The following is a 10,861-nucleotide window of genomic DNA, read 5'->3' on the forward strand; positions in this document are numbered from 1 at the left end:
GATGTCTCCGCTCGGCAACACCATTTTGTGATGAGTTGTACGGAACCGTCAACTGATGACTGATCCCTTTTTCAAAGTAGAACTGATTGATTGCTCTATTGTCAAATTCAGTTCCGTTATCAGTACGAACTTGGGAAACTTTCAAACCACGTGAGCTAAAGTGGTTTTCTGCAGTCAAGATAAAATTCTTGAAGTATGCATTAGTTTCATCCTTCGTATTGAGAGGAATTATGTGAGCCCATCTTGAAAAGTCATCAACAATTGTGAGAAAGTATTTCTCACCAGCAAAACCCGGTGTTGAAAAAGGTCCGCTCACATCAGCATGAAGTAGTTGGAGCGGTGCCTTTGCCCGTGGTGATGAAGCTTGCTTGGGAAAGATTTGAGTCATCTTTCCTGCAGCACACGATGCACACTCAACCATCTTGGGACCAGAAGGTACTCCCATCTGAGCCATAACTGCGGGCGAAGGGTGACCGAGGGCCGCATGACTAATACCACCAGGAACTGCTAGTGCATCACCAACTAGCGGAATGTAGTCAAACTCATACAAGTCTGGTCCACAAGCGGTTGCAATTTTACTAGCTGTATCATCAGATGATGAGAGATAGTGTACCGCTTCATGAGAAAATGTAAACGAACCAGATTTGGAGGCCTTTTTGATGGATATTAGATTTTGGGTGGCATCAGGGACAAAGGAGACATCGGACACAGTAAGAACTTTTGAGGTAACTGGGTGCACAAAGCGGATAGTCCCAGTACCTTTAACGACCAGAGGATTGGATGAGATCCCAGTAATGCAGCCAGACGCCGGAGTAAATTCAGCAAAATGAGACCGCTCATTTGAAATGTGGAGTGTAGCACCAGAATCCAAAATGTAGCTCCGACTTGGCATAACTGAGTCTTCTCTTGAGTTGAAGACTGCCCAAGAGATACCAGAGATAGATTTGGATGAGGAGTTGACAAGAGCTGCTGTATTACCACTAGAACTGCTAGCAGCAATCGGGGCAGCAGCTGGACAATCCTTAGCAACGTGGCCTCGTTTCTGGCATCGGTAACACTTCTGCTTATTAACATAAGGTTTCTTGGAAGTAGCTGCAAATACTGAACCCTGCGTTGTAGGAACGAGATCCCGCAGAGTGTTCTCAACCGCTGACAACGTAATGTTCGGAGTTGACACATCTAAAACTCGAGCATTCGCTTGGTCGGACTTAAACATCCTTAAGTAAAACAAACCCATCACTTGGGTAATTTCCGAGGAGTGGTTAAAGTGAGCACATATATCTCTGAACAAGGACAGAGCACTTTCATCACCGGCAGACTTACTGACCGAAGCATCACAAGCTTTATTAACCATAGCATACAATTGACGTGATGTAACCTGGGAGTAATCACGTCTAATCAACATAAGTAAATCAAGTCCGAACGCATTATCAGACTGATACTTTAACAACACTTTTGACGACACAGTATTCAACAGTACAACTTGAATTGCATTGTTCAATGCAACTTGGAGCTGCATAACTAGAGTGTCGTCTATCGGTTCAGCTGGAGGTAACATCATATCTCCAGTTGTAAAATAAACGTCAAGGCCAGCACCCTGAGTGGCAACAAGCATACCAGTGTAACTGTTCCATTTAGGATAGTTCATAGACGAAGAAAGCTTCAAGCTCTCATCTCTAGGGCAAGTGAGAGCGAATTGGCTCATAACCTGTTGTAATCTAGCTATTCTATTATGAATATCCATTGTATATGTTCACTTTTTCTTATGTTTGTTGCTTATTAATTTATAACTAATATAACTAGCCTACAAACTAATATTCTCAAACATAAATACAAGGGACAAACCTCTTGTATTTATACACTTACACCTTCGGTTAAACTTGCCATTATTCATTTATCATGGCGGCTAACTTTCCAGTTTTAGATTACTTAAGATGCCTTATCATGATAAGACTCTTATCTCTTATCACTCGATCATGATTGGCTTCGGCATCTTATCTCAACAAGACTAATTGTTATAGTCTTACAAAAGCAGTAACTTCATCGTACTTATAAAAGCCATACGAGAAGAACAAGTTCTCTCATCAGTTAGATTCTTAATTAAGCGTACACAATATTCATTTTTATATTCTGGGAGCAACTAGTCATTTTTTTGAAAAACAATTATCTAAAATGCAATTACTCAAGAATACCACAAAGGTTCAGTAGCAGTTCTCTAATATTTATCCTTCAAGTTACAGCTTGACTAAGACTAGATGAAACACATCAATAACATCCGATGTAGTGTAATGGCTAGCACGGTTCGCTCTCACCGAGCAGATCCGGGTTCGATTCCCGGCATCGGAGATATTACTTTTTTACCTTTAAAATCAAACAGTAAACACTCGCACTCTTCTTTCTCTTTCGACATTTTTGTTTGATTCGACTCAATCAACCTGTAAAGATGTAGTATTGAATTAACAGTTAACTACGAGAGTACATTTAAAAGCTATTTAATTTGGAATTTCTAACAAAAGCTTACCTGTTGTCTTTCTCCCTTCAAGTTCTTTTGTAGCAGTGGGGTAGTCTTTCAACTGGTAAACTTTGTGGATGTCGATATTCAACTTTTTAGAGTTGATGAGATCGAAAAGTTCCTTCGTATAATGTTCGAATTCTGGACGTTCCGCCACGTAACCATATAACTGTGGTCTCAAAAGTTTGACGTTCTTGGACGACAATTTGTTAATAATGAAAGGTGGCACGGCTCCAGACGAATTACCATAGGAGATCAAGGTGCCTTTACGCCTGATAACCTTCAAATCCAAATCGAAGGTATCTTTTCCAATCGAATCGAAAATGGCTTCGACACCCTTGCCGTTAGTGATTTCCAAGATCTTCTCAGCCAACTGGTCGTTGGATAGTTCAGAGGAATTCAACAAGAATTCAGCACCATTTTGCTTTGCTTTGGCCAATTTTTCATCAGTTGAAGCGACCGCAATCACATGAGCCTTTTTGACATTTCCGATAAGCTGATCTAGAATCAAACCAACACCACCTGCAGCAGCAGTGACTAAAATATAGTCATTTTCCTTGACTGCATAAGCTTCGTTGATGAAAGTCAACGCGGTCAATCCCTGGAGCAAGGATGCCGCGTAAAGCTTCAATTGTTTGGAGGTTGCATTTTGGCCCAAATTCAAGATCGTAGACTGGGTAGAGTCAAACTTTGTGAATTGAGCAAAGTTCTTGTGTCCGAGGTATGCGACCTTATCACCAACCTTGAAATTCGTAACCTTGTCCCCGACTGCTACAACTTCACCGGAGGCTTCCCGGCCAGGGATGTATGGAAAATCCGCAGGATAGATACCGTTACGGAAGTAAACTTCAATGAAGTTGATCCCTGTGTACTTGTTCTTGATCAAAATGTCGGTTGCAGAGAGATCAGATGGAACAGCAAACTCAGTTGAGTATTTTAGTACTTCAGGACCGCCGTTCCTCTCGTAGTAGATAACGGCTTGTTTATCAGGAATCGAGAACGTAGATGACATGGCTTTTTGAATGTTGTTCTTGGAATTGCAGTTGCAGAAAACTGGGAAAAAATCAAATTTTCTTCTGTAACAAGCTACAGGACGGCACACTCTTGTCAACATCGACCTTGCCTACCCAGGGCATACCTTTGCAATACGTAAAACCGCAGGGAACTTTACTTTATATATTTCACGAGGTGCATGAACCTCCCGGGCGCCACGAAATTCAAGTGAGGGCGCCACGATTCTCTTTCTGCATTGCTATTGTGTTCAAAATTTTGTACATTACTAATTGTGACACAAGAAATCAAAGTGTCATAATTGTGGGCAAGGATAACGGGGCTTCAAGGTTATCAGACACAACATGCACATGCCGCAGAAAGTGTTGCTGGCATTGATACTCAACTATCCGCAACTTACAAGCTGCGGTACAAACTACGATAAAAATTACTTAGTCATCAAGCACAATGAAGCTTCAGATTTTCTAGGATATTCGGAGGACCATTCAAACTCTACGTTATACAAGGTGAGGGCAGACAACATTGACTACAAGTGCTGGATCCCCTTTGTGTTGGATGACGAAGAGACGGCGAGAAAGCATGATATGGACAATATTCAGACGGAGCTTAAGAAGAGGGAAGCCATTTCGGTGATAAAAAACTTTAATTTTCAATGGCGGGATCGGTTTGTTTCTAGAAATGGTGGATATTGGAGTTACCAGCTTAGGTTTGATTATGATATTCGCCAGTACCACGATATGGGCGCTCGAAGGGAAAATGGTGAGCCTATGACAGTTGATTTCAAGCTTGCAGCGTGGACAGATCATGATCAGGACATCTCCCTCTTTAGTAAACCATCCTATCAAATGACGGACGAGAAAAACCCATATAAGTCTGAATTAGACTTTGAGATGAGAACCTCAGAGGATGGAAAAAAGTACGTGACACAAAGGATAGCCAATGGTGAGATATGTGACTTGACCGGATTACCACGCTCTGTCACAATCAGTTATCTTTGTAATGACAAAGTGACCGTCCCAACTATACGTAATGTGCATGAATGGAAAACGTGCGAATATTCCCTTGAGCTAGAAAGTGACTATTTCTGTGGTCACGACATGTGGACGCTTCCGAAGGAACTGATCAGTAACAATGTCGATTGCTATCCTGACATGTTTCAGGGAATAGTGAGCCGTACTTTTGATTTTGAGAAGATGTCATTGAAGCCTTTGACTGGGGGAATATTTATGGGATGGGAAGGAGAAAACGCCGTAAAGTTTGATTTGATTTTGACTAAGAACTATAAAATAAAAGACGAAGACAGTGAGGATGATGAGACCAACAACTCACATTATCATCATCTATTAATGGATATTTCACTAGGATTTCAAACGTTGATAAGAAATGTACAATTGTGGAGAGGTTCTGAGCGTATCAAATGGGATACTATCTTCAAGTTGGTTACAGAGCTTTATGATATTGACCGTTCATATGTTGGTAACATACAGTTGGAGCAAGATGAGAACGGATATATCGTAAGCTCTTTTACGGATGAGCAAGTTCCTGAACAGTCCAATTTCGTGGATTCAGAGGTGCGAGTTTCATAATTATAGATATTATCATATACAATAGTTTATACAAATACAAATAAAAGAGGTGGTACTCCCCGGATAGAAAGGGTCGAAAATGGCTTCACCTCTTCCTCTTGGATTTTGAGGTCTTCTGGTTAGAGACGCCGAAGGAGGCTGGTAACGTACCTTGGTAAGTATGTTGTAGGACGGGTAATCTTTTGTCGATCTCAATATCTATCTGGTTAGGATTGATGTCTTTGGCTTCAATCAACCCAGTAAGAAGCCTTTTTATTTTAAAGTATAACTTTAACTCTTCATTTGAAGGCTTAAAAATCCTGCTGCCAGTACCTAAGATGTTTTTGTTGTAGCGGGCATGCTTCTTTTGACGGTCAATTCTGTCTTGACGGAGCTGGCTAAGGTCATTCAATAAGTCACTGACAGTGGCTTGCACTTTGTTTTCTTTGACTGCTTTGACTTCATCTTCGGCGACTACTTTATTTGCATCCCACAAAAGTACGTTAGCTAAGTCTATCTTTTCTCTGCTGTCTGGGTCATGGTCGATACTATCAGATGAATCGTCTTTCTCACCGTTTTCTTCCTTTTCAGTCTTACTCTCATCGTCTGAAATATCAACATCATCGTTGGCTGTGGTGACTTCTTCATCTTTGGTGACTTTCTCCATGTTTGAGTCCTCAGGTTCTACAGATTTTTCAACTTTTGTGTCTTCCTCCAGTTTGGTTTCTTTCTTTTCACTTGCCTGTTGCAAAGCAAGTAGATCATCGTATCTGCTTTTTGCATCAACCAATTTCTTAAAACCTATCTGTTGGCACCAGGTCAACCCTTTCCAGTCATTTGAGATAATTGACTGTGTTTCATCGTAAGTCGGAGCAAAACTAAAGTTGAGAGATGATAAGCCATCACCATGTTTGAGCCATTGCGAAGATATCAATCTGAGCCAATTGGGGTGCATGTAATTTTCCAAGATCTGCCTTATGTTGGGGATTTTGGCGTCAGGGTTGGTGAACTTCGATAGCTTTTCATCGGTAGGGAATGATACATTAGGGATGACGTTAGTGAGTGTGATGCCCAAAGCCGGGTCAATGATTGGCTCACGGTCATCCAAATCAGATTTCAGGCTGTTCAAAGACGAAAAGAACGGTACATTTCCCGAGGCAAAAATTGACAACGCCTTACCGGTGCTCGTGTAGAAGGTGGAGGTTATTATGTCGAAATCTTTTTCTAACATCGCACCCAAGCTATCTGTCGACTCAATGGGCTTCAACTGCGATAACTGTGTTTGAATCTTACTATCGTTGGATTGTTCTGTATGGGTGCCCTCGGTGGATTTGGCCCCTCCGCCAGCGTCTTCCTTCACTTCCTCCTTTGCCTCTGCTTCTGCGGGGCTTTTCGTCTTTTTGAGAGCCGCCCCTAGTCTTATGGCCTCTCTTAACAACATCTCCACCGATATTTTGTAGAACTGATCCGTTTTTGCATATAAGGTCGGGTTGTCCTCATATTCCAATATCTTAGTGATACAGGCCAACTTGAGATCATGGAAAACTTCATAGACGGATTCGTAGGACTCGCTTTGGAACTTCTCCCCGAGTGACGTTTTCTCAGAGTCCTCTAGTTGAGGGTGGGCATCGAGAAATTTGAGGTACGAGTAATTGATGTTCTTGATTTCACCTTCAAAGAACGTGTCACTGTTGGGAAACTGCGCTTCCAAAATACCTGAGGCATCCAGCTGTGAGTACACGTAAAATAATGCCTCTAGAGACTTGCTGAGTTGCCCGGACTGCATTTGCGCTTTTGGAAAACCACGAAAATCCGTAAGACAAACACCAACGCTCAGCGTGTAACCCATGCAATGATTTTAGACGTACACATTCATATAGCTTTAATATACAAGAAACTCCTTCACAGGCGACGAGGAATGCCAAAAAAAAGCAGGAAAATCAGATAGTTTCCCATGCGCCACACACTTTCTGCTGCGCCACACTCTGTGGCGCAAGATCGACACCGCCACCGTTATGGGAGAGCTGAGCCCCATATCTTGGGACAACATGGCACTCTCGGGTTTCGATACCTTCGGAGTTGATGGCTGAGACAGGCTTGCCAAGTGGCTTAGAGAATGTGATGAGACCTGTAGACTTGCCAACGTTGACTAGTGCCGCGGAACCAATGTCGTTGAGAGGAAGCATTCTAACCTTGTTGGTCTTGGCGCTGGCACTCTTCTGCAGATGGGAATACACGAGATACTGTGGAGCCTTGCCACTTTTCAGGATGATGCTGCTAGGGTGGATGTAGATGTTGAATGCATCATCGCCTTCACCGCAACGGTTTTCGGCTATGTAGGCGGGGGTCAGGTACGGCACGTTCATGATTTTCATGTTGTTTGTGAGCTTGAAGTCTTTGTCCACGACGTCCTGTCTGAAGGCAATCTGGTCGATGAAGCCGGCAGCTATCATCTGCTTGATCGCCTGGACCTGCTTCTTCGCAGGCTTGGCGAGCTTCATCTCCTCTTCGCTGATATTCGCTGAGATGGCTATACGCTCTTTCATTGTGTGGGTCTTGACTATGTAGGTCAGCTGTTTTCTCAACTTTCCGATCTCACTCATTTGCTTCTCTCTCAAAAAGTGTTCTTCGTAGAACTTGCTCCTTTTGTTCCGAGGAATATGATCACTGGCACAGATTGCAGATAAAAGCTTGAGACTGTCGCTGTATTTGTCCAGTCTGGAGAACATCTCCGTGGACTTGTTGAATTTCTGCCGTAGCCTTCTCTTTTTTTCCACTTCAAATTGACTAGGAAGATCTTGATCTTCCTTGTAATCATCTTTCAAATTTTCGCCTTCCTTTTTCATGCCAGGGTCATTTGTGCTCTCAGAAGCTTCGTTGATCTGAATTCCCAAATCATATTCTGTCAAAAAGGGATCTCCCACAGACATTCCTGAAACTAGTGCAATAACGTAGGGTAAGCATCCCTGTTGATTTGCAATCAGAAGAATTTTTGAAAAACGGGGACTCAAAGGAAACAAGCTCATCTTTTTGCCAAGACTGGTTATTTGCAATTTTTCTTTATCAAGAGCCCCAAGATACTTCAAAAGTTGCTCCGCCTTCTGAAGCATGTGTCTATTTGGAGGTGTAGGAAATGGAAAGTTAATGACCGTTTGAATACCCATGCTCTTCATATTCAAAACGACTCCCTCAACGGGCATTCTAAGGATCTCAGGTCTTGAAAATTGTGGAAACTCACTTTCATAGACTGCAGACGAATAAATTCTGTAACAATGACCAGGACCAGTTCTACCAGCTCTACCAGATCTCTGATCAGCACTAGCCTTTGAGATCCAGTCAATTTCGAAAGATTGCACTCCTGTTTCTTCATCATATTTTCTTTCTTTGGCTCTTCCACAGTCAACAACATACCTAACGTTGGGTATGGTCAAGGAAGTTTCAGCAACGTTAGTCGCAACAACACACAATCTAGATCCCGGTGGTGGGTCTTCAAAAATTTTCATCTGCTCCTTGGTCGGTAACAATGAATATAAAGGTAACACATATAGCGGATCGTTTTCAGTCTGATCCTCTTCCAAAGTTTCCTCAAACCCCTCTTCCTCTTCCTTATCTTCCTCTTCTTCTACCTCGGCATAATCTTCTTTAATTTCGATTTCATTAACATTGAAATCAATTTCCTCAGCTTCAATATCCGCATTGTTGGGGTCAACTTTGACATCAACCGGTTCATCTTCTATTTTGCTAACGCCGCTTTCATGTACTTTCTTATTTTTGAAAGAAAATTCTTTTTTCAATTTATTGACCAGAGCAATGATTTCAGCCTTACCTGTCATAAAAACCAAAATGGCACCTTTTGGCAACTTTCTATGAATTTTGCAAACCTTTCTGAACGCCTCGTCGGTGTAGTCAAATGGAGTACGTTTGTTGAAATGGGTGGATACTGGATATTGCCTAGCATCAACCTTTAGAATAGGAGGAGGTATATCAAATAGTACTTTGTTCTCACTGAAATCCCCTACTCTCAAAGTGGCACTCATGATAATCAATTTCAAAGGATAGAATTTTTCCGGTTGCTTCTGATGATACTCTCGCCTTAACTTCAAAACTCTACTTAGCATACCAATCAAAATGTCAGTGTTAACGTTTCTTTCATGGGCCTCATCAATCACTAAAGCAGAATATTTCATTAACAAAAAGTCGTTCATCATCTCCCTCAATAGAACACCATCTGTCATGAATTTGAGAGAGGTATTGCCACTTACTGTTGCATCAAACCTGATCTGATAGCCAACCCTATCACTATAATTACCCAATTCACGACTGACCCTGCTTGCCATAGAAACGGCTGCAACCCTTCTAGGCTGTGTAACACCAATGAGACCAGGAGTATCTGATTCCGGAACACCATAACCAGATTCAAAAAGAAACTGCGGAACTTGTGTTGTTTTTCCCGAACCAGTCTCACCGCAAATAATGACACAATCGTTATGATGAATCGCTTCCATTATTCTACTTTCTTCCGCATAAACTGGTAATTTGGATCTGACAGCTTGTATTTCAGCACTCCTATGAACATTCACTGTGAAAATCTTCCTTTCTAACTTTTCATTGATCGGTATGAAGTCTTCCTTTAAACCATCATCTAGATCTTCTTTTCGTACAATTGCCTCATAATTCATCTGAGGTCCAGTAGGTGCCTCAAATGATTCACGACCATCTATCTTACGAACCTGTTCTTCAGCCCAATCTTTGAAATCTTTGGCCTTCTTTGTGTGTTCTTTCTTTATATCGACTTCGATTTCAATATCATCATCATCGTCATCCCCATCCTCCTCGTCCTCCTCCGCCTCATCATCATCATCATCTCCATCTTCTTCTCCGACATCTTCAGCCCTATCGTCGCTATCGTCGATTTCGATGCTGGCTTCATCTGCTTCATCTGCTTCATCATTCTCATCGTCATCTTCGTCATCCTCTACTTCCTCTTCTTCGTCAGAGCTACTACTCACAAAATCTTTGTCATCCTCCAAGGATTGTCTTTTGTTTTCTTCTTCTGCAAGCTTATTTCTCCAGGTATAACCCTTCTTTTTTTTCTTGCTCTTCATCTTTTCGATATTGCCAAACCCAAAACCGGTTCCCATTCCCGAGAATGGCTTTGCAGGTCTGTAATCAATAAATCCAGAGCTTACTGTGGAAGTACTTGCAAAATTTTCACCGTTGACAGGATCAGCCTCTTTCAATGGTTCTTCAGCCTTATCGTCCTCAAGCAGCTGATCCCAGCTTTTAATTTCTCTTTCTTCATATAATAAAGATCTAGATTGGTCAGTAGACTTTCCCAATCTTTCCAACTCCATAGCCTCAACAATCTTCTCTTTCTTGGTTTTTCTATCTCCTGAACCTATAAGCTTTGCAGATCTTAAAATACTAGTGTCTATCCTTGTTTCTTCTAATTTCTTGAATAGAATCTCCTTTTCTTCTCGTTTAAGCTGATGTTCAATATACTTGTCTAATCTTTTCTTCTTTTGTCTTGTAAGCTTTTCCTTATGCTGCTCTAGCAATTCCTCCTTGAGCTTCCTCTTTCTTTTGGATTTTTCTTGCTCGAGGCCGTTAATGGTATTCTGATTTGTATTTTCCACGGCGTCTTTGTTTATGTAGCTAGTATCATCATTTTCCTGCTCTTTTTCATCGAAATTTTTGGCAAGCTCATTACCAGCTTTTCCATAGAACTTTTTAGCCATGTTATTTACTTCGCAAATAAATCTCTGATGGTCCA

General features: G+C 41.6%; 4 protein-coding genes and 1 non-coding gene across 5 annotated transcripts; 2 read left to right on the plus strand and 3 right to left on the minus strand.

Annotated features, from left to right (window-relative positions):
- Nucleotides 1-2,274: 2,274 nt before the first annotated feature.
- Nucleotides 2,275-2,346, plus strand: PICMEDRAFT_t14. The gene has a single exon. It is a non-coding gene; the product is annotated as a tRNA-Glu (tRNA).
- A 91-nt stretch (nt 2,347-2,437) lies between these two features.
- On the minus strand, nt 2,438-3,616 carry PICMEDRAFT_14508 (hypothetical protein). Its single transcript, XM_019160407.1, has one exon. It carries the CDS (start codon nt 3,522-3,524, stop codon nt 2,493-2,495), a length of 1,032 nt encoding a protein of 343 aa, XP_019020117.1. The 5' UTR covers nt 3,525-3,616; the 3' UTR covers nt 2,438-2,492.
- A 251-nt stretch (nt 3,617-3,867) lies between these two features.
- Nucleotides 3,868-5,109, plus strand: PICMEDRAFT_70588 (hypothetical protein; the record flags this gene model as incomplete). Its single annotated transcript, XM_019163682.1, has 1 exon — nt 3,868-5,109. The coding sequence occupies one exon, from the start codon at nt 3,868-3,870 to the stop codon at nt 5,107-5,109; it is 1,242 nt and encodes a 413-aa protein (XP_019020118.1).
- Nucleotides 5,110-5,194: 85 nt separating this feature from the next.
- Nucleotides 5,195-6,874, minus strand: PICMEDRAFT_70589 (hypothetical protein; the record flags this gene model as incomplete). Its single annotated transcript, XM_019163683.1, has 1 exon — nt 5,195-6,874. One exon carries the CDS (start codon nt 6,872-6,874, stop codon nt 5,195-5,197), a length of 1,680 nt encoding a protein of 559 aa, XP_019020119.1.
- Nucleotides 6,875-6,918: 44 nt separating this feature from the next.
- Nucleotides 6,919-10,853, minus strand: PICMEDRAFT_14510 (hypothetical protein). Its single transcript, XM_019160408.1, has one exon. It carries the CDS (start codon nt 10,824-10,826, stop codon nt 7,029-7,031), a length of 3,798 nt encoding a protein of 1,265 aa, XP_019020120.1. The 5' UTR covers nt 10,827-10,853; the 3' UTR covers nt 6,919-7,028.
- Between the last annotated feature and the right edge of the window lie 8 nt (nt 10,854-10,861).

Source organism: Pichia membranifaciens (assembly GCF_001661235.1).
Source record: "Pichia membranifaciens NRRL Y-2026 unplaced genomic scaffold PICMEscaffold_1, whole genome shotgun sequence".
Lineage (NCBI taxonomy): Eukaryota > Fungi > Ascomycota > Pichiomycetes > Pichiales > Pichiaceae > Pichia > Pichia membranifaciens.